This window comes from Brienomyrus brachyistius, unplaced genomic scaffold, assembly GCF_023856365.1.
Source record: "Brienomyrus brachyistius isolate T26 unplaced genomic scaffold, BBRACH_0.4 scaffold51, whole genome shotgun sequence".
Classification (NCBI taxonomy): Eukaryota; Metazoa; Chordata; class Actinopteri; order Osteoglossiformes; family Mormyridae; genus Brienomyrus; species Brienomyrus brachyistius.
This window is the reverse complement of record NW_026042326.1, coordinates 657705-685699: the sequence shown is the minus strand read 5'-3', so window position 1 is coordinate 685699 and position 27995 is coordinate 657705. Positions and strand designations below refer to the sequence as shown.

The window sequence follows — 27995 nt, the reverse complement described above, 5'->3', positions numbered from 1 at the left end:
ACAGACCCTTAAATTGACTACAAAACAAACGAACACATTATTACTTTGTAACCTTGGGCTGCAAGGTTACGTAACCCCGACTACGCCACCAGAGGCCCTGCCCCTCAGGACTTCAAATTAACCCCACGACTTCCCTTTGCATGAACACACAGAGACGCATATCCCAGAATTAAAACAATTTATTAACAATAATTTAAAACTGAACCCTCCCAGTCAGTAAACAATTACCAGCATATGACACCACTAAAACACACAAACGGGGTTGAGAGCAAAACTCAGGTGCTGGTGGTCCAATACTATAATCACGCCTTAACCCCTTAGCCAGCCAGGGAAGGTGCTTACCTGGAAGAAGAAAAAGAAGGAAGGGGAGACACCACACACATACCCCCCAAGGGCACACACATCCAAGTGGGAGTTAATATCAAAATCACAGCAAACCACATCCTGGAGTTAATACTTCTCACTCACCCCACATTCACTCCATGCAGTGCAAGAATACAACCTCCAACCCCCAAACTCCAGCACCACATTCACTGGCTCTCCGCTGTAAATGGGGAAGAGACTAAACTACCCTCCAGACCTCCTACTATACCAGCCAGCACCCAGTTAGCCCCGATAACCACGCCCCCCTTATTCACAGCAATGCCGGTACAACGCACATAATCTTACAAAACGAAATCAAAAACAGGCAAAACAGCAGTGACCAGCTCCTGAGCATCAGCATGGACCCGGACACACTTGTCACCCCGAACCCAGCCTAGGAAGAAGATCAACAGCCCTTACATACCCGGAAGAGAACAGAAATGCACTCAGCCACCCTATCCAACCCCTATTACTCATTACCTTATGCCGCAGCCGGGACACGGAACCAACCGCTCACCACCATTTCCGTCGCTCGCAGAAGTATCGCGGCAGCAATCGAACCTCCCCCACTAGCAGCTTCCCACCGCTTTTATCCACGCTGATCCCAATTAAGACGCCATCATGAACCGCCCCCATTTACTTAATCAGCGTCTCATACATACCGGCGGATACGGGATCCGCGGATGACGTCATCCCTAGCGATCACCGGTTACATTCTACCCCCTCCATTTGAATCGACGTCCCGTCATTCCCACTCCCGTAACCACCTCGGGAGACAGACAAGTCAATCCCTAGAAGCCCCAAGACTCCCCTCCGAGGGTTCCCCCGCCAAACCCAGTGCCCCCGAGGTTACAGCCCCAATGCTAGTGGTCACCACAGAAGCTGGAAGGCGATGTGGATTAGAATGTTGCCCCGCCGCTACCCGAGTGCTCCGGCGCAGGGCTCCAGCCTCAACCCTGGCAGATGGACTATCCAGGGGCCAACCACCTCCTCCTGCAACCGAGCTAGGGTCCTCAACCCCAAGGTCAACTTCCTGTACCCCAGTGGAACAGGGCCTAGGCAATGCCCTTGTCGACTCCCCCTCAGACACCCCTGGCACCGTCACGATCACCCCCGAAACTGACCCTTCATCATAATCGGCCATGTCTAGCCGGCAAGGATCCCCAAGCCCCGGTCCCCTGGGTTCCTCCCTGGGCCCCGGGGGCGGATGCCTGCTCTGCAGAACACACTTCATCATGATCCGGTGTACCTGCTGTACTTGTTCCAAATCCTGAAGGGGTGCCACAGTATACACTACTCCCCCAGGCGCAGGCGCTCGCAACACTTGGTACACCACTGGGGACCAAACATCCTGGATTTTATTCCGGCCCCGCACTGAATGGTTACGCAAATGCACCAATTGACCCACCTCCAAAGGTGCACACAGGGCCCTTGAATCATGCCTTGCTTTCCGATGGTCGGCTGCACGTTTCAACTTCCCCTGGACGCTACTAAATGCCACCTCCAGGCGCCTCTGATGTTCTTGCACCCACTCACACATCATACCCCTCCACGGGTCCGACCTCCGACCCAAGAGAAAATCCACAGGTAACTGAGGTTCCTGACCAAACATCAGGAAGTGTGGAGACTCACCAGTAGTCTGATGTAGGGTCGTGTTATAACTAAACACCAACTGTGGAAGATACTGTGGCCAGTGGCTCTTCTGTTCTGTCGACAGGGTGCGTAATAAGTTATGCATTGTGCGATTGAAGCGCTCGCACTGACCATTCCCTTGTGGATGATAAGGGGTAGTGCGAGTCTTCTGGATGTTATACAGATCACACAACTGATGAACAATCGCACTCTCAAAACACCGACCCTGATCAGAATGGAGCCTTGCTGGAACTCCAAAACGATAGAACCATTCCCTGAGGAGAACACCAGCCACCGTAGAAGCTCGCTGGTCCCGAGTGGGTATAACCTGCGTGAACTTGGAAAATACATCAGTTAATACCAACACTTGTTCCAACCCATCCCTAGAGGGCTCCAAAAATGAGAAGTCTATGGCTAACACTTCATTTGGCCTATTTGCTAGCAAATGGCCCATCGGCGCTCGTCCCTGTGTCTGAGAAGACTTAGCGAGCATACAACGCTCACACTGCTCACACCATTCCCTAATGTCCTTGGCCATCCCTGGCCAAAAACACCTCTGGCGGACCAAAGCCGCTGTCCGCTCGTTGCCCTGATGTCCCTGGGCATCATGCAACTGGTACAACACCTCTCTCATTAAAGATGCCGGGAGTAGGAATTGCAACCACCCCTCTCCCCCATCCGGCCTAAAGACCCTACGGTGCAGGAGACCATCTGCCACTGTGAGGCGGTCCCACTCCCGCAACAGTCGTGCGGCAGGCAACAAACCCTCTCGTTCTGCTTGACTCGGCTTACGTCCTGCCTCCCAAAAAGGAAGAACAGCACTAATGGTAGGATCCATCTCCTGAAGCTTCCTCAACTCAACCGAGGAACGCTGCGGGAGCACTGTCATAGCTGATTGCGTCACCGGTGGCACCCTTCCCGAAATGGCCTCCTGTAGAGGGGATGGCAACACACCTTCCGGGAACAGGGATACCAAACTCTCAGAATTAAGCTCTAGTTGTTGCCGCGACAGCGCATCAGCATTTCTATTCGTCCTGCCAGGCCTATAGCGAACCGAAAAATTAAACGCTGCCAGCTCAGCCACCCACCTCTGTTCAGTGGCCCCCAACTTGGCAGTGCTCAGATGGCTTAAAGGATTATTATCGGTCCACACTACACACTGCTGGCCCCATAAATATTCCCGGAATTTGTCGGTCATTGCCCACTTCAACCCCAAAAATTCCAGCTTCATAGAACTGTACTTCCTCTCAGCTGGATTGAGGCTCCGGCTAGCATAGGCCACAGGACGCACCTTTCCCTCCTGCTCCTGTGAAAGCACAGCCCCTAGTCCATGATGACTAGCATCCACCTCCAAAATGAAAGGCAGAGAAAAGTTTGCAAAAGCCAGAGTCGGAGCATTAATCAGTCGTACCTTCAGCTGCTGGAAGCTCTCCTCGCATCCGTCTGGCCACACCTCCGCCAACCTCAATTTCTGGCCCCTACGACCCCTACCCCCCCCTTGTTCTGCTACCAGGCGATGTAGGGGGCCCGCCAGTCTGGCAAATCCCTCTACAAAACGGCGATAATAACTGGCGAAACCCAGGAAAGACCGCAATTCCTGGATGTTCCTCGGCCTAGGCCAATTTGCTACTGCAGACACCTTCTCCGGGTCGGTAGAGACGCCATCCCGGGAGATCCGATGGCCAAGGTAGCGCACCTCCTTCCCAAAAAAGCAACACTTCTCCAGATTAACCTTCACTCCCTCCCTCTGTAGTCGTCCCAACACCAACTCCAGACGCTTCAGATGTTCACCTGCATCAGAGGAAAAGATGATAATATCATCCAAGTACAACCATAAAGACTGCCCATTCTGATCCCCAAAAATCCGTTCCATCAATCGCTGGAATGTACTAGGCGCATTACACAACCCAAAGGGCATTCTATTAAACTCGAATAGCCCAAAGGGGGTACAAAAAGCTGTCTTCGGACGATCACTCTCGGTTACAGGGATTTGATGGTATCCACTCGACAAGTCAATAGTGGAAAACCACTGAGCCCCGGATAGAGAGTCTAATGTCTCCTCGATGCGAGGCAGGGGAAATGCATCCCTACGGGTTTTGCTGTTCAACTGCCGATAATCCACACACATCCTCAAGCGGCCATCCTTCTTTTTCACCAGCACAATGGGAGAGGCAAAGGGGCTGCAACTTTCCCGAATAACTTGACTATCTAACAATTGATGAATATGAGCCCTCACAGCCTCATAATCCGACGGGGGGATACGTCTAAACCTTTGTCTGACCGGCTTATCATCCATAAGGGGAATATCATGTGACAGGAGCGTAGTACATCCCAAGTCACCCTCCGATGACAAAAACACTCCAGCATATTGCCTCAACACACCCCTAACACGTTCCTGCTCTACTGAGGGCAATACTGACAGGTCAAGTCCCTGAATTTGCTCCAACACTGAATGGTAAGCACCCATCTGGGCATTCACAGAAAGGGTTACCCCACCCAAGGTACTCCCCTCCCCGAGGGGCTGATCTACCGGCCCCACCTTCTCTGTCACCCCGGGAGGCAGACTTACTACTTGGGCCTGTGTCACTATACCCACTGGACAGCGCGGATAAAGAGTGGCCATAGTTTTGTTGACATTCAAAATGGGAACATACACAGTCCCCTTGGTTACTCTGAGGAAAGCCGGAAGGGGCAACAAACTACTTGGAAGCTGCCGAGCGGCACTGGTGGGCTCAAATACAACTTCCCCTAAAGCCCCACCCAGCTTTTCAGCACAGGTGGCTGCCACAAATTTAACTGTTCCCCCAGGTATATAAATAGCCTTTCGTCCTCTTACTTTTACCAATCCCCTGGAGGGAGGATCATTAACAGGAGCTTGCTGGCAAAACTGGAACGCCTCCTTCCACCGTTGAGCCTCCAGGCCAATGGTGGAACCATCAAAGAGGGCTGAACCATGCTGGACAAATAATTCAGTATAACATTCCCTGATCACATTCATCCCCAGCACCCCTGGTGTACTAGAGCCACCTGACCCGGGAGGATCCCTAACCACCAACCAGCCCCTCTTTGGTAGATGTTTACCCAAAACCTCAACTGCCAACTCAACATAACCCACATAAGGTATTTCAAGACCATTTGCCGCCTGTAAATGCAACCAATTACACTCCTTCAATTGGCCCTGCATATGCTCCCGGAAGAGACTCTCCGGTAGTGTTGACACCATTGACCCTGTATCTAACAAACACTTCACCCCTACTTTAACAGTTACTGTAGGGCACTGGCCTACCAATGAGGAGATGGCCTGACTTACCGGGGTAGGCCGACAGGAGCCAATGTTGCCCCCTTCCAATGAGTGGCTCAGCACATTGGAGGGGCCTAGTTTTCCGGAGGCTGGGACGCAACACCGGCCTGGCCAACAGAAACCCGGAAACCTGACAACTCAACCCGTTCATTATCACACTCCCGTGCATAGTGGCCCGGCTGCTGACACCTACGACAAATAACAGTACCGGAGCGACTCGGGCCCCTCAGCTGCTGCGAACCTGATAGGGCCGAAACACTTTTGGTCAGGAAATTCAATTGCTCCTGGTGTTTTAGCAACATTCTCTTTAGCTCTGCTAACTCTACACCAGTAGGTGCAGGAGGTAAAGACTCAACCTTAGGTGGGGGTCGAGTGTAATGCATAGCACACAGTGAGGGCACAGAATGACTCCTACCCCTCCCACATTCACTGGGCCTCCCCTCCCGCTCCCATCGGATGGCTTCGGCCCGAACATCAAGCATGGACAACTGGGGGGCCTGGCGGACAAAACGCTTCAACTCCCTACGCAGAGCTGGATCATACACATACTCCACAAACTGATCACGCAACAACATATCTGAATTAGGGACAGAATCAGGAGCACGTTGTAACACTTTATCCATCAATGAACAAAGAGCATGAGAATATTCCCGCAATGATTCCCCCTCATGTTGTTTACGTGAAAAGAAACCCTCCTGTAACTCAACATAGGACTTAACACAACCATACAAGTCCTTCAAGATGGCAGCGATCACAGCAGGGTCCTCCCTTTCAGCCCTACTCCGGTACCGAATTTCAGCCTTAGCCTCCCCATCTAGATGATCATACATAAAATAAGCTTCCTCCAATCCATTCAGATGTCGGGCCCTCACGCTAGCCTTTACCTCCTCCAACCATTCATCCACCCCAATCCCAAAAGTTCCCCGAAACACCGGGCACCTCCGCTCCCTGGGAATATACAACCGTTCCATCCCAGTGTTAACCAACTGCCCGTCAGTCCTCGCCGATGACCCGCTGGTGCTTGGCTGTACGGTGGTATGCTCCCGCCGAAGATGTTCATTCTCGGCCTGCAGCTGTTGCACCAAGTCCTTAAGTCCTTGAACCTCTTCAGACATGGCTCCTCCCCACACTGCAGGATGTAACACAATTCCAGCCCCAGCTGGTACAGGTAATGTCCCTCGATGGGCCACTGCTGTTTTGCCTCAAATCAATCCACTAATAACCCACCAAAACTGGAATACTTGTCTCTGGTAAGAAGATGCAGAATCCTGCCGACTACGCCAGATTGTAACCTTGGGCTGCAAGGTTACGTAACCCCGACTACGCCACCAGAGGCCCTGCCCCTCAGGACTTCAAATTAACCCCACGACTTCCCTTTGCATGAACACACAGAGACGCATATCCCAGAATTAAAACAATTTATTAACAATAATTTAAAACTGAACCCTCCCAGTCAGTAAACAATTACCAGCATATGACACCACTAAAACACACAAACGGGGTTGAGAGCAAAACTCAGGTGCTGGTGGTCCAATACTATAATCACGCCTTAACCCCTTAGCCAGCCAGGGAAGGTGCTTACCTGGAAGAAGAAAAAGAAGGAAGGGGAGACACCACACACATACCCCCCAAGGGCACACACATCCAAGTGGGAGTTAATATCAAAATCACAGCAAACCACATCCTGGAGTTAATACTTCTCACTCACCCCACATTCACTCCATGCAGTGAAAGAATACAACCTCCAACCCCCAAACTCCAGCACCACATTCACTGGCTCTCCGCTGTAAATGGGGAAGAGACTAAACTACCCTCCAGACCTCCTACTATACCAGCCAGCACCCAGTTAGCCCCGATAACCACGCCCCCCTTATTCACAGCAATGCCGGTACAACGCACATAATCTTACAAAACGAAATCAAAAACAGGCAAAACAGCAGTGACCAGCTCCTGAGCATCAGCATGGACCCGGACACACTTGTCACCCCGAACCCAGCCTAGGAAGAAGATCAACAGCCCTTACATACCCGGAAGAGAACAGAAATGCACTCAGCCACCCTATCCAACCCCTATTACTCATTACCTTATGCCGCAGCCGGGACACGGAACCAACCGCTCACCACCATTTCCGTCGCTCGCAGAAGTATCGCGGCAGCAATCGAACCTCCCCCACTAGCAGCTTCCCACCGCTTTTATCCACGCTGATCCCAATTAAGACGCCATCATGAACCGCCCCCATTTACTTAATCAGCGTCTCATACATACCGGCGGATACGGGATCCGCGGATGACGTCATCCCTAGCGATCACCGGTTACAACTTGTAAAATAATTCGACAAAGCTCTTTGGATCCTTGAAATTTTCCTTAAATTACTCACGATTACTTAGTGCCGGCCGGCGATAAACGGCAACGAAAATACACAACGGCTGGTCAAAATGGATTTTTTAAATAAACATTCGCATCCAAATTGGCATTTGGCCTGAAAATATTAATGAAATATTGGTCAAATTAAATCATAAAATCCTTTACTTCCATTATTATTCTGAATTCACAATTACCGGCATGACCGGTATTTCACAAGGTTTAATAAACAAAGAATACGCACACAACACTTAAGCCATTACTACGCAGTCCAGTAGCGATCGGTCAAGGAAACTCATTTGACGCAGGAATGTTGAATATTACTTTAAATGTAGACAGTCTATGCCTTGAAAAAGTCTGTTATTTTTGTTGCATTGTCGGGTGAAGATCAGGTATATACAGGTAGATGTAGCGACACAAGTTGTGGTGGGCGGGGAGAGCGCTGTACGTTGTAACGAACCATAGGTTCACAACGCACTTCAATTCCATGTTTATGACAGTTCTGCTAGTCGGGATAAAGTGGAGGCGTGTGCCGGGAAGAGCATTATCTTACGATATATATGAGAATAAGCTTTATATACACAAGCAATGGCATAAACATTAACTGGTGGTCTGGTTAGTATACAGTAGTAGTATATGTGGTTAAATGAACGATTTCTGGCACTGCTAGTTTATATTAATATGGTCGACTAATGCAAAACTAGCTAGGGATATGAATTTTACTTATAGTTATTCCTCAGCTGTTCATCTCATGTGGCTTTCTAGCAGAGTTTATGCTAAATATCTTTTAGAATATGCATCTTGCCGATATGAGGCGACGTCAGTATTAATTTCTGTTATGCGAGTATGGAATATTATTCAGTACTTCATAATGCATAGAGAATGTAATCATTAGGACTCTATAAGAAGCTGATATAAATTGTGCAGAGAGTCACTTTATAACCTTCAGAGAATGCAGACCAATTACTGCTGTGTACAATGTGACAAAAAACAAGTATGAATTAGCACCTTGTGGCTTAGAAGTGTTGGCTTGGAAGTTTCTGTATCTGTTAGCCATTTTGTTAGCCTTTGATGTATGAATATGTACTTTAGTAGTGCTGCAGCTTATCACTATGTTGAAGGACAAATATATTATTAACCCTCTAGCAAACAATGTGCAACAAGTTGAAGTTGACAAGGTTTGCTACTGGAGGAAGGGATTCCCCTGAGTTCATCAAAAGTTTACAGCTGGGTATTTAAAAAAAACATAGATGGTCGCGCCACCATTATGTTTAGCCGGGGGACCGAACAGTAAAAGAGATGATTGACAAACTTATCATCTAGGGGTGTGAATCAAGGGAGACAACAACGATGGTGAATGGTTGAAGAAATTATGATGCTTAAGAGACGAGATTTTGTCACACGATAATAAAATGTATAAAAATTAGTGTAAAACAGTATTGGACACACTCCTGCAGGGTGTCCAGCCTTGGCTGTAACCTCACTGTGGCAATAAAGCAGGGGTGTCAGACTCCAGTCCTGGGGGGTCGGAGCCCTGTGTATCTTAGTTCTTTCCCTGTTCCACCACAAATGATTCAGCTCAAGAGCTATGTGATAATTAGCACATGGAGTTGAATCAGGTTTGTTAAATGAGGGTAAACAAAAAATGAGCAGGGCTCCAGCCCTCCAGGACTGGAGTCTGACACTCCTGCAATAAAGGCTGAATCTGAAGATCTACACAAGCGGCTCCTGACTCCCAATTGGCGGGGAAGAAAAAAACACAACACGAGTGCATCGATACATGTACCCCATGTGTCGATCTAAATGTACAGTTATAAAGCGGGTTTGAAGTGCTGTGCTTCTGCTCTGCTGCATGTCTACAGCGCTCTCTGTATACTCTGCTAATAACCGGGAGCATCAGTTGAACTGGCGTTTAATATGGTGATCTGTATAAGCAGTGCTCGAAGTGGAGAAATAAAAGTGTTGCTACTGTATTGACCGTGAGAACTGTGGCGGGGGTGCGGTGGGGGTGTGGGGAACAACGGAAGCGCCTCAACAACACTGTAAGTACTGTGCGCGCTGACCCGCCACTCTCACGTGACGCTTGTCTCTGAGTAGCAGACTACTGGCAACGTTTTGGCAATTGGTAAAATGCACTGTACTGGTTATACTGGTGCTAATTGGGTTGTTTAAAGTGGTACAAATGGGTTAGATATTTACTAATACTGTAAATATAACCCAGAAGAGTGCAAAACAATTAAAGTCAGGCAGAAAATGCCTGTCAGTAAAACTATATTGACTGTAATCACTTTTTGGCAATAGGAAAACTGCATTGTACTGGTTATATTGGTCCTATAGAGTTGTTTAAAGTGGTATAAAGGACTGGATGGTTGATACCGCAGCACAGAGCAGGAAAAATCCACTGATTTAATATGACTGCAAGATGAAGAATCGTCTTTATTCCAGAAGTAATCCACATCGGTTGTGTAGTGAAACTCATTTAGACGTAGGAACATTTATAAATATAAATCTAATTTAACGTGTCGCATTTGAACTTCCATGGCTTCATGGCATAAGGTTACAGTTTTACAACACAATTACGACCAATGGCTGCTTTAAAGGGTTTTACATGAGAATGGCTTCCTCTGACTCATATTACAATTTATTTAAAAAATCACCAAACCCTTACATCTGACAGAGACATACTGTACCTTCGCTATTAGCTCGGGGATACATGTACTGTATGGTTTTTGCACTTTTAGACGATTTGATATTGAAAATAGCCGCTGTAGTAGCATAGAAACTATGCAGTGCGTCCCGAACAGGCTGTGCGCGCTCCCGCGGATCGTAATCAGTTTCTGGTAGACAGTCACTTTTTGGCACAACACCTGTACTGCTTAATTCTTATTACGTATATGATGACTGCATATATGATCTCGTATTTGCGCTTGCGACACCACGACACTCGCGTCCAATTTACCGGGACCTGCAGAACGGTCGTAAACATGGAAATGAGTTACGTTGTGAACTTGCGGTCGATTACTTTTCCTGAAGGACCCAGATTGTGCGTCTCGATAAATTTCAGTTGAATTCGCAAGCTGAAATTGAATTGGCAGAAGTGAATTTGTAAGTATAGAGCGTCACATTTTCCAAGTAGAATAACTGCAGTTTCAGTTGAAATTCAGACTCAGTTTTTAATGCAACAATTGCAATTTAAATATACACTATTTATATTCAGTTTCTTGTGGCACAAATATCAGCCAATCGATGATGCATGTTTTGTAAAAAGTATTATTATTCTTAATAAAATAGTGTGACTAGAGGCTGTTATTCAGGAATACAACCTGCTAAAATAAAATGTGGTAAGAAATAAGAATATTTCTGATTGTCATTTAATTCAATATGAGGTTATGTATGTTCTTATTTGTTTTTCTTTTTTAATTGCTAAAGGCATTCAGTCAGTGGTGTGTGTCATGTTATTTTTTAAATTTGCACAGCACATACAATTTGGCTGATCCAAAATACAAAGAAAAAGATCTGAAGATATAAGTGAAAAATGAAACAGAAATGACAACTTTTTCTATTATCTCTGTCGGTCCTGCTACATTAGGGATTGAGTGAATATTGCAGTTTGGAAACTTAAAAAAAATGTTCTTTCTGTTCTTTATTTGCAGTGTGGCTGTCACACGATCGAAGGATGTACCCCCCTTTGGGCCCCTTATACCCAAGGGTGTGACTTTTCCCAAGTCATCTGTGTTCCGGGACTTTTTGCTGTCTAAAGTGATCAATGCCGAAAACGCTGCACACAAATCGGAGAAGTTCCGGGCCATGGCCACACGAACGCGTCAGGAGTATCTGCGGGACCTCGCAGAACACCATGTGACAAGCACGCCTATTGACTCCTCTGGCAAATTCCCCTTCATCTCACTGGCTCACAAGCGCAAAGAGAAGAGTCGGCCCTACAATGGGGCAGAACTTCGAAGTCTGGGTGCCGTCACATGGTCTGTGCTTGCAGAGGACCATAGCACGGGTGGCCAGCTGGACTGCCTGTTGGCTATATCCAATGAATTTCTCGTCCTCCTGGACACTGATGCTAAACTACTTGTGTTCAACTGTCTAGTGCAGGATGTGATTGGCTGGACACAAGTCAATGCCACCTCCATGAAGATCTTCTATGAACGTGGTGAATGTATCTCTCTGCGCTCCATCAACAATAACACAGAAGACTTTCGTGAGGTCATTTTGCGTCTGGAGGTGAGTGAATATTCTCTCTCTTTTTTGAAAAACATTTCATTGTGTCAGTGCTTTTTATGGAGATAGACTAAGAACCCTAAACATTGGGCTCCAGTAAGGTAAAACAGGAGAATAATGCATTTTAAAAATCTAGGATCCTTCTTCCTGAAAATTCAATGTTTTCCTACAAGAGTCCACTGCTGTGGTATGAGATAGACTTCAGTTTCACTTTATAACCCTGTGCACGATGAAATGGATATATAGTTGTTGTTATAACTCAGTGGTTCTCAAACTCTGTCCTCAGGCCCCACTGCCCTGCTTGTTTTCCAGCTATCCCTGCCCTACACACTGCTGATTACCTGGATCAAGTGTGTTCAGTCAATCAGAAGCTGAAAGACAGCTGGGACTTGTGTGTGGGGCAGGGATAGCTGGAAAACAAGCAGGGCAGTGGGGCCAGAGGACCGACTTTGAGAACCACTGTTCTCATAACTAAAGGCAGCATGGTAGCACGGTGGTTAGGACTGTTGCTTCACACTTCTGGAATACGAGTTTGAGTTTCCACCAGGGTTCTCTGGAGGTTAATTGGAGCTGCCCAATTGCAAATAGGTGTGAATAGTGTGTGAATTTTCCCTATGATGGGTTGGGGCCCCATCCTGGGTTGTTCCCTGGTTTATACCCATAGGACTTTACAGCCCTTGTACTGTAGCACACTTTCTGTCACCTTTTAGCACCTGATCATGAATCAGAGAAAGATATTGGGTTTAATTGTACTGTAGCGTCGAGTATTTTAAGCCTTAATGCCAATTTTCCTTCAAAAAAAGTCAAGCCCCGGATAATCTTAACTTAGCCCCTGATCTTTTTCATAGCTAGAAACTCCCCTGGTTTAATTACTGACTCCAAAAGCAACACAACTGCATTATTTAAGATTAAGATGAGCCCCCCCACTGCAAAAAATGGCCTGTGATATTTAAGATAAATTGTTTCTCTTTTGAGGCAAGATGGCCTAAAATTGGCAAAATTATCTGCCATTGCAGTAAGAAAATTGTAAGATTTCTTAAAATAAGCTTACATGCAAGCAAATTGTCCATAAGATGTGTTTTAGTCAGTTTATTAAAGAAATTAGAATTTTGTCTAAATAAAAAAAAATATATATATTTGCTTCGATCTTCTTTGTTTGCAGCGTTATATTGTAGTAGTCCTCTGGCAGATGGTTTTACTGTAAAACATTTTAAATTATATTTCTTTATGTGGAGGCATACCTTTTACAGTCTGAGAGATTATAAGATTAATAAGCTCTTTTAGGTAAACAGTTCCCTGATCATTCAGCATTTTATAAAAGGATAAAAGATAGAAGTCAGTCTATTTTGAATTGTGGTAGTGTGCGATATGTGTGGGGCACTTGCGCTTTTGTACAAAAGATAAGAACGTGTATCATTTTGCAGTGCCTTGCATTGAGATTTTTTAAAGTTACCATTGCATCTTTTCAAACAGTAATATGCAGAGAAACAATCCAGATACTGAACTCTTTGAAAATCCACATCTGACATGTCACAGTTTAAGACGACTAAATGCAGTGATAATCATTTAAGTAGAAAATCCACAGAAAATCAAAGTGCCACATTAACAGTGCAGTTAACACCCCCCACTAAAAGCGGGGTGGGGGGCACACCATACTATACTAAACATTTCAGAAATAATTAACAACCAAGGTGAAAGATATCAGCAATATCTTTATTGGTGCACAGATGGTGGTCGAACACAAACAATTGCACATAAAACAATCATGTTAAAATAAAATTACTACTGGGTGCAGCAGTTTTGATTTATACAAATATTACAAATTACGACAGTTATTAAATTATTACAGTATTACAAAGGGAACAATGGGCTCACATCAAATACACTTGTGACTTTCATCCAAAGCACACAGATACAGTATCACATCTTTCAAGTTTACACAGCGTACCAGTGTCCACATATCAGAGCTGTGATACATGGAAAAGCATATAAAGATTGAAACTTACATTCCCACCTTGCCTTAAAAGATATTACTGACCCTAATACTGGTGATTAATATCCAAATAAAAAAAATGGGAGGGAATTAAGAAATTTTAAAATGTTTCATAACCAGCCAGTCTGTATCCATACTGGGACACACGTACTACTAAATGTTGCTGTTCAACATGATACAACCAACTTGAATAAAGGATTAGGGCCTGTGATTGCAAATTGTAGCCTATAATAGTTCACAAAAGAAAAAATATACAAATTGAATGCTTATATTAAACTGGACTAATTATGCGTAACAATCCAAAGATGCATCAACACACTATTTTCCAAGGTAGTAATAAGTTGCTTGCCTATACAATAAAATTCAAATTAAGCCACATGCACCAAGAAAAATCACATCATAGTGCTCTGTGCAGTGTTGCTAGATCTTAAATGTTGAAGTATCATACCAGCAGCTTAAAATTATTGTATTTTGAGAAAAATTATTATGCACACGCAATTTCCATTCTGACGTTGCTCAGAAAATCTGCTTCAGTAACATAGACTATGCATATTATAGTGTGTAATGCAACTTTTACCTACAGAACGTTTGTAAAAACCACCTCTGGGCAGAACAGCACCTCTAGCACAATAAACTGGGGTCTTTCTCCCATTCATTTCTGTAGGTCTGATGGCGATGTTGCGTATGCTCATTCTTTGCGTCTTCCGTAACTGCAACTCCGCCATGCAAATCCGCACTTAAACCGCTCATCATTGTTTACTTTGTGTGTCACCACGTGTTACATTGTGCGTTGATTGGCACATAATCAAGCCAAGTATGTCTGCGCAGCCGGGTGAAGACAGAGATCTGTACCTTGTCGTGCTAATGAAATAACTTTCATAAAATGGAGAGGTAAAATTATCATAAATTATGGGATTTTTGGAATTATTGATCGTATATCGTACAGAGGGTAAAATTATCGTACAAATACGATAATTATCGGACGTCTGGCAACACTGGCTCTGTGCTCATTAAGGCTAGCTGCAATGTGTTACAAGTGCTTTGTGTCCTTTCCCTGTTTTATACACAATTTCCTCCGGGATAATAAATGTCTTCTCTGTCTCCTCTGACAGCATTTTACTCCAAACAACCAGGCATGCTGAGCAATACCCCAAAATGGTTTGCCTTTCCAATGTACTTAGTACACACAAGTCATTCGTTCGCACTTATGAAATGAACCATTTTCATGCTATGCAATCATAAAATTCAGAAGCTTGCCATAGTGAGTGCCATCTCATAAGCCATTTCACCTGCTGCCTAATCAATATATATATAGAGCTGTAAACGGAGGTAGGAACACCTCTCACCTGTTACATCATGGCCAGGTGCCACCTGTTGCATAAGCCTTTGAAGCAAGGGTTTTAAACTGGCATTGCTCTCTTAGATATTCGAAATGAAATTTGTGGTGCTGCAAGAGGGAACATAACCATAATGCATCTGGAAAGACAGTTTTCTTTCGATCAACAGGGATTTGGTATGGAAGGGATCACAGCAGCATCAACTATACACATGAAATAAATCATCCTGGATATTTTATAGAACCACTACAGTACAGTACTGAAGGCAAGGGCTAAATTAGCAATCACCCAAACAAGACTGACAACCAAAAAATCCTAAAGCAACTAGTAATAAAGTGTGGTAGAGACTAATATCCGTGGGATACCATCCTTGATCATGGTGGGCTTCTAAATATTAAACCTTGATTTCTAAAATTAAGTGTAGTAAATATCTGAATATTAAATGAGCAAAATTATTTAATTTGTTCTTATATCCCAAGTCATAGTGTAAAAGCAATAAGGCCTCCACCCAGTATATCTTCAGGGAAAATGCACCTTGGGGGAGCTCTCATCTTCTCTTAGCTCTGATAAATACTTAATGTTATGCAGTCTAGCAACCAATTCACTTGGTTTAATAAGACATGGGAAAATTTAGCAAGATTAACTCAACTATATTCTGTTCTCAGAATAAAAGTGAATGCATTAACTTGAAAAAAAAAAAAACGCTTCAATTGAGTTCATTCAAAGTCATTTTTTTCAGTGCAGGAAGGACCAGGATGTAAATCGTGCACTGGCCACCCAGGCACAGTTACCATCACAGAATCCTCGCATGCCATCTGGACCACAATATTTGCTCCAAATTCTGTGCAGTTATGGAACTGCATGCTTTTTCCTTTCCTTCAGGAATAGCCACAGTTATGTACTGGGCAGTATTGAGCGTCGACACATTATTCTTGGTCCTGCATTTGTGAAATATATAGCTGATACTCTAGTCATGCTGGTAACACACCATGGCAGCTTAGTCCCGTTTTTAAGGATCCGTTCTCCTTTGCTATATAAAGAGCCACATTCCTCAAATAATCTCTCAGTCACCAAATGTTTCACCCATGTACCCACATCTGTCTAAGATGTATTTTCATGCAATATCTCATGTGAGTCGAAATTTGATTTGGACATTTCCTGACTTGTCTGTTGGCTACTGGGTGAAACAGTGGCATACATTGACTAGGAACAGCTGCCCTCCACAGAATTGCCATCTCTGGGCTGCAGGAAGGCAGAACAGCTTTGCAGAAAATGTTCCTGATCTCAGCTGCAAGCCTGAGGGTTGGCATGCCTGTCACAAAAAAAATGTCTCCTGGACTGTTTGCAGCTCCTTCTAACTGAACCATAAGAATAAGAACTAATGTTTCCTCAAATTGCACAAGGCAAATACAATAGTGCAACAAGAGCATGCACTTCAGATGCACAATGTAGCCATTCCTGTTTTAATGGAATTGAGCTTCAGCTCTACTGAAAATACAGTGATGCATCTCATCGAAGCCCAACTGTAGCACTTTCATTTACAGCATTTTCATTAATTTTGCCTCATTCATGTGGTTTTTCTAGTGCTTTTCAAAATGTTATAGTTCACTGATGAAAAAGCCAGTGGGGACTTCATATTGTTCAGGGGAGTTGAAGGTCTTGAAAGAAAATTTCTGTTGCTGATAGTAAATTTTACGCTCTTTTCATTTGTGTTGCCAGCCTGAATAAACACTGAATCATTTTGATGTGTGGCCAAATACTGGTGCAGGTAACACCTGTGATGGTTTTTGTTAGGTCGATTACCATAGTTACAATGATTTCATTAATGGATAGTGCTATTTCTGATCTGAATAATTACCATGATTTTAATAACATATACACAAATCACTCTGGATGTTTCTCTGCCATTTTCCTAGCACCACTGAATCAATAATAATGGGGATTATAAAGATCTAAAGGAATAATGCAATATTGTCCTGATAAGGGGAGAAATTTGCCTGCAAATATATAAAATGCTTATGTAACAGGATGTGTACCTGATGCAAGTATTTTACTATCTCTGGTATTGTTTTCCATAAATAGGACATGATATTGTCTTTGTATGGGGTGGGGGAATTCCTTTTGTTTTAGATTGATATTTTTCCAATATATGCAATTTTAGGAAAATACAAAAATAGGAACTTATGTCATTAAATAGAATTAGAAGAATGTCATTTCATTTTATTTTTACAATGGACAAATTGACCTGAATAATTATTGTTTTTAATTTTTTATTTGAAACCACCATACTTTATTCATGTTTGGCATCATATATAATCTCACACTGAGAAACTTTATTCACAGCAGAATTGTGTATGTATAATCTGCTCTTTTTAGTGTACGTGGATCTGCATGTATATCACTGCCTTTAAGATGCAAATTAATATTCATCTCCATTAGGTACATCTCAAATTAATCTCACTCCCCACCCTTCAACTTAACTGGCTCTGTGTCTACCGCTAATTTGTTCCATTGAAGTGATTTTCTGGGCACTACCAGATGCTTATTGTTTTTGTATATTGTACTTTAGTTAGTTTCTTACTGTTTTCTCCTGAGAGATTTGCTTGGATTTTATACTGTTTCTGAGTCTTACCACTTAATGTCAATTTTATAGCATTTCTGGTTATATATGCAGGATTTTAAGTCTTCCTATAGCTCATTTCCCCATAACTCTCTTGCAATCATTAGAAGTGTAGCCTAGCGGGAACTGCACCAAATTTGGCTCCTTGACAGCTTGTAAGCTTCTTATAAATTTTCAGTCTGATTTATACTTCACTTTGGAAAAAAGCACATGCCAAATATACGTCACAAAATGAAGTAATTCAGGAAGACAATTAAACACACTTTATCTGAACATAGTAGCAGGTCTGCTACATTGTAATGGTTTAAGAACAAGATAATGAATGTTTTGCACTCATGTTTCAGACTCATGTGTCTGAAAAATTACTGGTTTGATTCTTCTCCTGGCAGATCATTCACACTCAAATCTCAAATCAAAAATTTGGACATTGTTAATGGCGATTTTATCATCGCTTGACTACCTCTGTTGGCCCCTAGAGGATGGGCTCCCCCTTTCAGTCTGGTTTTTCCCCAAGGTTTCTTCCTTCTAAGGCTTGAGTGTCAAGCTGCAGTCCTGGAGACCCGGAGCCCTGCACACTTTTGGGTTTCCCCTCATTTAACACACTTGATTCAACTCCTTGTACTACTACCCCAAATCAGAAAGTTAATTTCAAAAAAGTTGGGACAGGAGCAATTTAGGGCTAGTAATGAGGTGAATTGGTTAAATAATGATGTGATTTAAAGCAGGTGATGTCAACAGGTGATTGTAATTATTATTTGCTAGCAGCATCCAAGAAAGGTCTAGTCCTTTAGGAGTAAAGATGGGCCGAGGATTGTCAGTTTGCCAACAAATACATGAGAAAATTATTGATGTTTGAAAATAATGTTCCTCAAAGAAAGATAGGAAGAGATTTGGATATTTCACCTTCAACAGTGCATAATATAAACATAAATAATGTGCTGTTGTATTCTTTTCAATGTAATACAGGTCAAAGATAATTACACAAAGTACTGTTTTCAGTTTGATTTTCATTTTACATACCGTTCTGATTTGGGGTTGTAATTACCACACAGCTCTTGAGCTGAATCATTTGTGGTGGAACAGGGAAAGAACTAAGCTACACAGGGTTACGCCCCCCAGGACTGCAGTTTGACACCCCTGTTCTAGGGAGTTTTTTTCTTGCCACTGTCACCTCTGGCTTGCTCACCGGGGGCTTTGGGCAGGGATAATTTAAAGTACTTTGAGACAATGTAATATTGTGAAAATGCACTATACAAAATAAATTTTATTGATATATGATTGAGGGGGACACTAAGGACAATTGTTATTGTGGTTGATGTTTAAAAAATGTAATGTCAAAGATGTAACATTTTGGCCATATTTATTTCTGGAAACGTATCCGCAAAATTTATTGTGCTCACATTTTATCACCAAGATTTCAAAATACCAGAATAGCACTGATTTTAAAACTACTCAAAGTATACTATACTATAGCATAATGTCTGGATGATATCCATCTATCCATCCATTACTATCCGCGTATCCGGGGTTTGGATCGCGGGGGTAGCAACTTCAGGAGGGATACCCAGACCTCCCTCTTTCCAGCTACTTCTACCAGCTCGTTCCCAGGCCAACCAAGACATATAATCCCTCCAACGTGTCCTGGGTCTCCCCCGGGGCCTCCTCCCTGTAGGACATGCATGGAAAACCTCTCCAGTTCTCTGGAATAGACTTTCCCCCTATAGTTGAAACACTTATTTCTTAATAAGGTCTGCCAATCCAGCGGTAGTGCCCCTGACCTTCACGCGCTGTTGAGAAGGCATGTCAGCCATGACAGCCCCACAACATCCAGAGCCTTTAGGTACTCCGGGCGGATCTCGTCCACCCCCAGGGCCCAGCCACCACGATCACCTGGATGAAAAATTAGATACCACCCAAGCCTAAACTGACCCTGTTCGGAAGTTTATTATTATTATTATTAGACCATTGCTAGCTGCATAGTTATCACCAGAAATTATCCTACATACAAATTTCTTTTTCTTTTCAAATGTTGATAGAAATTGGAAGTTGTGACAGCCACTTCACATCAATGCTTTGCAATACTTGCATTCCACAGTGTGCTTCTTTTTATTGGACGTCTTGCACAGAAACTCCTTACAGTTTATATACACTAACTGGATAATTGAATGACTTTGCAGACATGATGAGGCCATGAGTGCGTGCAAGCACAATGTTTAAAAAAAACAAACTGAAGCTAATATGAGAAGTGGGGAATGGGCTACAGTAACATACAGGCTGCAGGCACAGGCTGTGGGCTTGGATGGACTCAGGTTTAGTCCTACAACTGTGCGTAAAAGTGATTGATATTGAACAATTCATGCATATAAATCACAAATGTCACTGCAATTCTTTGTGGATGAGTAAGACATTGTACAGTGAGATGCTGATTACAGTATGAACTACAATTGGTGACATAGCTACTGATGGGGGAGTAATGAGTGAGAGGGTAGAGCAGTACTGTAGCTCTCAAACTTTTTACACCACATACTACCTCAGAGAATATTAAGCTCTTCACATACCATCTCTGCGACAGATGTCACACAAGCAAATAAATCAGCATACCACTAGAGGGAGCTCATTTGCTAGCAGTGGTATGTTTACTATAGTTTGAGAACCACTTGCAGAGAGGCTTGAGTACCTTTAACAAAGAAGAGAAGGCTGCATGTATAGCCAATGTTACTTACTGATAGTAATTAGGACTGTCACTACTGATTATATTAATTCAAGTAATCTATTGATTAATTTGATGATTAATCGATTGTAATTGTTTATGTGATGTATATAGCAATTCAGGCAGGTACCCACCCTGGATTGGGCACTGGGGACACACTCGAACATCACAAATAGGGTGAATTTAGGCATTTCAATTCACTAAAGCTGCATGCTTTTGGACTGTGGGAGGAAACCGGTGGATCTGATGTAAACCTGTGCACACACAGGATCTACGTACATGCAAATTTCACCCACAAAAAGCGGTGGTGTGTGCCCACAGTGCCACCCTGATTACTGCACAATATGCAAAACTAATAATGGCAAGACATATAATGCACATGCAATTATCAAATTGGAAAAACCGTGGTAGTCAGCTGGGTTAAGACAATCTTTAACAGAAGACAAAACTAAGCAAGCTCTGCAATTTTGTGGATATTTCATTTTTTAAAAGTATCTAGTATATGTTAACAAAAATATCAGTTTACTGTCACTGCGTTGGCATAAGCTCTGAATGCTCTGTCAGAGCCGATCGTTTCCATCCTTCCTGTTGGGCTCTATGTTTATGTGTTTGTGAGAATTTTAACAAAAATGAGCGAGGAGCAGAAAAGCGAACAAGAACTGGCTGCAAAAAGACATTAATCTTCCATTTTATGGAAATATTTTGTATGGTTTTCATAGAGAAGATACTGAGCTAAAGCAAGTGACTTTCAGCAACACCACCAACTTCTTTATTTATAGCAAGTGTAACAGCAAAGCCTCAAACATCATTTAAAAGTTTTTCTTAGTTATACGTGCCCAAATCCAACATCTGTCAGTTAGGATAATCTCCTCGTGTTAGAGTGTGTTTCCTTTCTGTGCTCTGGGGTGTGTGCAGAGTTCAGAAACATGCAGTTAGACCTATAGTGTGGGTGGGTGTGTGCCTACAATGGACTGGCATCCTCTCCAGCGTGTTCCAGTGTCTTGTGACATGTGCTTCCTGCGATAGACTCCAGGCTCCCCATACACGAATGTAGGTGTAATATACTGTACTTCAAATACAGTTGGAAAAGGGCTGCATGGGGTATCTCATGCATCCCAAAGAAAATGCATTCAAATAGATTAAATAAATTCTGAAACAAATTAATGTGCAGATATTACATGCATGATTCCCACAAAGAATGAAAGTAAGTTGTAGGATAGCAGAAAATAATCGATGTGGTCTTTTACTGACACCTGGAGATGTTAAAATGAAACTGCGCTATTTATGTAAGAGACGCTTGTAATTTTAATGAAATAAATACAAATTTTATGTTTGGAACATAATGCAACACAGCGATACAGTATATTTTTGATATATTTATTTTTTGAAAACAGAACTACAAATATCATAGTGGAAATAGCTCTAAAGTTTAATTATAGTAAAATATGTAATTATACAAATTAAATAATAAAATGACAAGTAATCTGTTTGAACACCTACAAAGGACAGTGATAGAGTGTCATATCATATAACCTGGTCACCTGTCCTAAACACAGTAGAATTGGTTTGGAGGAGTTTGACCAGAGAGAGAAGGAAAAGCGGCCAATGAGTGATAAGCATATACACTAAACTGGCAAAAGTACAGACGCTCCTCTACTTATGAACTATCAGACATACAAACGAAGAGGACTGTAAGTCCAAAATGTGTTCGCTGGGGTCTTGTTTCCTGTCTGCAACATCAGTTTTTTTTTCTGTGCCCCAATTCCACCTAGTATGACTTCTGGCCGCTACTCCTGCCACGCAGCAGCGTAGCGTGCATACTCCCGACAACCTTATTATTCGTACTATCGTATACCTTTAAAATAATGATGACTTACGAACACTTCAAGTTACGAACGGCTGTTCGGGACGTATCTCGTTCGTAAGTAGAGGATCGTCTGTATTGGTAAATCATTGAATTCAGGTGTTCCAATCACTTCCATAGCCACAGATGTATAAAATCATGCATGATTATAAAACCTAGGCATGCAGACTGCTTCTAACAAATTGGGAACAACAGTAAATCAGCCATTAAATGGTAGGCCACGTAAAATCACAAAGTGGGGGCAAGACATGCTGAGGCGCCACTGTCAATAGCTACAGACCCCAAAACTTCACGCGGCCTTCAGATTAGCTCAAGAATAGTGCGTAAAGAATTTTGTGGAATGGGTTTCCATTGCCGACCAGCTGCATCCAAACCTTACATCACCAAGTGCAATGCAAAGCGTCGGATGCAGTTCGGAGCCTGGTTCATCCCTGCTGGTTGTATATTTAAAGCCCCTCTTTTATCTGCGAATTGAGCCTTGCCCCGTATAGTTTGGGTTTTCCTCTATATCCCCCTGTTTTCTAGTTACTGACCAAAGGCTGTGGAACTATGGAGCTGACCCTGCGGCGGAACGGTCTGGGCCAGCTGGGGTTCCACGTCAACTACGAGGGCATCGTGGCTGAGGTGGAGCCCTACGGCTACGCTTGGCAGGCAGGCCTGCGGCAGGGCAGCCGCCTAGTGGAGATCTGCAAGGTGGGAGTGGCCTCACTGTCCCACGAGCAGATGATCGACTTGTTGCGCACCTCAGTCACAGTGAAAGTCGTGGTCATCCCTCCACACGAGGACACTACACCACGCAGGTACGGAGATGCTCAGTGCTATGCGTCTTTGGTATCAGCCTTTATGTTATCTTTCTTTGTACCTACAGTCTGATATGTAGAAAATGTAATTCTGTTATGCAGGGCCAGCTCTACCTTTTCAGGGGTCCTAGGCAAATCTTTACTTGGGTGGTCCCCCTACCCACCTTATTAATGATCATCTCACTTTCTCCACAACACAGCGACTAGATGGATTCCTATTCTGCCTGTAGCCTGAGCTGGCCCTGATATTATGCTACAAGCAGGAATTTCAGTTTTTGGTCATTTTTGCAACAAGCTCTTAAAAGTTGAAAGAACTTCTGAATGTCCCATACTGCCTGCAGAGGCTGCACAGAGATGGCCCATACGGCTGGCGAGCACAAGGCCACGGAGGGAGTCCCATATGAATGCAAGTTCCCCTTCCGCAGCAACAACAACAAGTGGCAGCGAACTTCCAACAGCCCCCAGCAGTCTCTCACGGCTTCCCCGCAGAGCCACGGGGGCACACCAAGCCGTACCGTTAGCCTTGGGGGTAGCATGGGGAAGGCCCTGTCTGCGGAGCGCCCAGAGAGGGTAGCTGCCATTCCCCGCAGCGTTTCCAGCGATGGACGACCTCTTGACCCCAAAAGGTGCTCAATGCTCAATCCACCTAACACTGACCTCTCCGTCCTTGCACATTGGATTCAAAATTTCATTGTATTCCTTTTTCCTCATACTCAGGATTTCTCCAAGCTCGGATTCCTATGGCCTTTCCCCAGCCATGATTGCGGGCCGCTCGTCTCATAATCGCCTGTCTCCCAGTAGCCTCTCCTTCTCCAGTGATGCCAGTTCTGGAAGCTCTGCCCACTGGCGCCAAAAGTCTATGCCTGAAGGGTGAGACATCTGCACTGCATTGTTTAGCACTGCCTTTAGTATTTTGTAACCAAGTGAGGCTGAACAACTAAGCATTCAAGTACATCTGTTATGCACGGCCAATAAAAATGTTGAATCTTATATGATTGGAAGGGATATTTAAGTATGTAATGTTTGAAGATTCCAGGAGAAACCAAAATCCTTCATAGAGAGTAAATAAAATTCCATTTTATGCCTGAATTGTGCCAAAAAGGGCTGTTCTGAAACACAGTGAGACCCAGCATCAGTCTGCCACAAATATTTGGAAATAATTCATAATAGTGTTCACAAAAATAGAAAATATCAATATAGAATACCTTTCCTTATGTTATTGGTTGAAAATATGGTTAAGCTAAAAAAAGTGATGTTTTTTGACTTTGAACCAAAGAAAATGTGATTGGAACAATCAAAAGTAGCATTTGTTTTTGTAATACTTACTTGTACTTAAAGAAGTACAAGGCGGGTAGGTCAGAATGAGAAGTTTAATAGCATGTTTACCTTCAAAAACATTACCTGTTCATGACATATTCATATTCCAATGTTCACGTTCAAGGGAAAACAGTTTTTTTCAAGAATGCCTTAAAGGTTACGTAGTCCACCATTTTTAGGTATTTAAATAAACATAACTCAGAAAACTGTGTAGTGGTCTCACTGCCATCTGCATAGTAGTACATTTAAGTTCTTAAGGTGCAAAATACAGCACAGTGTGTGATCCTGTTGTAGTAATTTAATTACAGTATTACAAAAGAGTGGGAAATTATTTAAATTATTTATGTCATTATGTTTGATTATTTGCTAATTGTAACAATCCTTTCTAGCTCTTACCTGCTTTTTGCCTCTGTATCTTCTAGATTTGTGAACAACCGACCATCTTCACTCTGTCTGGACACACAAAGCACTGGAGAGACAGGCGGTGGTGGGAGGACCTCAGGCAATCGGCTGCGAGTGGAGGAGGGTGGGGCGGCGCCTGCAGCAGAAAGAGGCTCAGCAGGTAAGACTCACTGATTGGAATCTGGCGGATATACAAAACACAGTAGTAATTGTGATTTTAAATGCAATCTAAAATTAAATCACTCCTACTGTTACAGTATCTCACATATCTTCTCAATTGAATCATCTAGTTTGAAGCTTAAAGATTAGCTCTACGCAACCATACACAGACGATGCAGTTTGATGGACCCAGTTGAGTTTACCACTAAGCACATATGTTAAATGGGCCCTGTCATGCTCATTTTCACTGTTCATAATTGACACAGATGAACTATAAAAAACCTTAACAGATTAACCCACCATGCAGCACAGTTCAGTTTGACTTCAAGTTGACAGAAATGATTTATGAAGTGTAATACGAGTTTCTCATTTTAGAAATATTTAAAAATATGAAGTTTGATAAACACTATGTGATATGATATAAGGGGCAGCATGGTGGTGCAGTGGTTAGCACTGTCGCCTCACACCTGTGGGACCCGGGTTCGAGTCTCTGCCTGGGTCACATGTGTGCGGAGTTTGCATGTTCTCCCCATGTCGTCGTGGGGTTTCCTCCAGGTACTCCGGTTTCCCCCCACAGTCCAAAAACATGCTGAGGCTAATTGGACTTGCTAAATTGGCTGTAGGTATGCATGTGAGAGTGAATGGTGTGTGAGTGTGCCCTGCGATGGGCTGGCCCCCCATCCTGGGTTGTTCCCTGCCTCGTGCCCATTGCTTCCGGGATTGGCTCCGGACCCCCCGCGACCCTGAAGGATAAGCGGTTTGGAAAATGGATGGATGGATGGACATGATCTAAGCTTTTATGATTTTTCTTCACATTATTTTTAAAAACTGCAGTAAGCAAGTACACATGACATATGACTTGCTGCATGGCTGACACTATCCTCTTCATTTCTATCACTTCAATAGTTAGTCTCTCAGTAGGTGTATTACCAATAATGCTAATAGTAATAAAAATATAACTGCACAATACATATACAAGCTTAACTGTTTATAGGAATTAGTGTCATTAGTCCAGAGCTGGCAATTTCAAGAGGAACTTGTTTATTAGCAAACAGGGTACAGGTTCAGCTATCAGAGAAATGGTTTAATGTTTACTTCAATCATTTTTTGATATATCTCAGATTTCAGCAGAAATCCAAGAGGAAACAACCTTCTGAAGCCTAGGAAATATCATTTCAGTTGCCCCATTCAGAACTACTGATCTTCTTTGTTTTACATGTCATATTTTTTATACATCTTATGGACATCACAGTTAAGGAAAATGTGCTTTCATCCAAATTTGCCATCTTCACTCCTGAGCAATAACCGTGCTTTCAAAATCTCTGTGTGATGGCTACAGCCACACAGTAAGACCTTAGTCTAGTATCTGTATGTTTTCCAAATAATTGCTTTACAGTAATAATTCATAGGTTTTAGTTATGTTTTGTCTTGTGTTAGGTATAGTGCGTGTGTGTATATTTCGATTATTGTAGGGTTGTGTGCAGTGATTGTTTAATCTTTTGGTTTGTAGTTACTTTGGCTGTGGGGGCTGGTCTTTTATTCAACATAAAGGTGTGACTGAGGGATGGAGGTGTCTCAAAGGACAACCCCTGGAGTAGGAGCGAACCATGTGCTGCCATGTTAAGAGGGGGGAATTGGGGTTTAGCTGTGTATTGCTTTGTTTAGTTATATGTAGTGCTTATTTGGTTTACCCCTCTTGTGTGTTAATTGGTTTGGCCAAACCGCTATATATGTTCCCCCATGTTTCCTTATTAAAAATGTCAGTTTGCTTCAGTTACTGTTTTGCTTTGTAATGTTATATTTTTGTTGACCTCTTTTATCGGCCCAGTTATTAAGGTTTGTGTTTGTTATTGTTTGCATTTTGGGGGTCAAAAAAGCCCTATTTCTTTAATTAAGTTCCTGTGTTTGTCGCCTTACTGCTTGGTCCCTCACACCCTGTGGTCGCCTTTCATACGTAGATATGGTGACTAAAATGGAGGACAGCTGTGCCTGTGCAGCATTTTCAAACGTTACCGTTTGCTTGAATGGGTGTTTGCTAAATTAACCCAGGAATTATAACTTATTTTTTTATTGGTAGCTATCTATATATTAGAAAATTCTGCATGTGGATATTTTAGATGTGAAAATATGAAATATATAAATATTTATAGATATTTCTTGAACATGTACTGGATTGGAAAACTCCATTAGTATATTACATTAAATTTGACTTAAGTAACCCTAATGTGACCAGAATATGATTTCTGAATGATATCTCTTTTCATTGCTGTACTTCTGGACACGTAGACTGAAATTTTTTAAGGGTTGCTTGTGTGTCTGATTGAAATCAGGTTTTAAATATTATTTTTATTTCCATCCATCCATCCATCCATCCATCCATCCATCATATTCCACTTATCCGAGGTCAGGCCGTGGGGGTAGCAGTCTCAGCAGGGAAACCCAGACTTCTCTCTCCCCTGCCACTTCTTCCAGCTCCTCTGGGGGATTCCCAAGGCGTTTCCAGGCCAGCTGAGAGACATAGTCCCTCCAGCGTGTCCTACGTCTTCCCTGGGGCCTCTTCAGTGGGACATACTCGGAACACCTCACCAGGGAGGCATCCAGGAGGCATCCTAAGCAGATGCCCGAGCCACCTCATCTGGCTCCTCTCAATGCGGAGGAGCAGGGGCTCTACTCTTAGTCTCCCCCGAATGACCGAGCTGCTCACCCTATCTCTAAGGGAGAGCCCAGCCACCCTGCAGAGGAAACACATTTAGGCCACTTGTACTCACGATCTCGTTCTTTCGGTCACTACCCATAGCTCATGACCATAGGTGAGGGTAGGAACGTAGATCAACTGGTAAATCGAGAGCTTTGCCTTTTGACTCAGCTCTTTCTTCACCACGACAGACCGATGCAGCGCCCACGTC

The 27995-nt window shown here is 43.3% G+C and overlaps 1 protein-coding gene across 4 annotated transcripts in view; it reads left to right on the top strand.

The window, feature by feature from the left end:
- LOC125723767 (signal-induced proliferation-associated 1-like protein 1) overlaps positions 1-27995 on the top strand; it is a 168155-nt gene that overhangs the window by 98511 nt on the left and 41649 nt on the right. For all 4 annotated transcript variants that reach the window (XM_049000498.1, XM_049000497.1, XM_049000499.1 and 1 more), the window contains 5 exons: positions 11311-11890; positions 22937-23211; positions 23553-23837; positions 23929-24081; positions 24951-25090. In XM_049000498.1, coding sequence (XP_048856455.1) covers positions 11311-11890; positions 22937-23211; positions 23553-23837; positions 23929-24081; positions 24951-25090 — 1433 coding nt within the window. The remainder of the gene's footprint in view (positions 1-11310; positions 11891-22936; positions 23212-23552; positions 23838-23928; positions 24082-24950; positions 25091-27995) is intronic.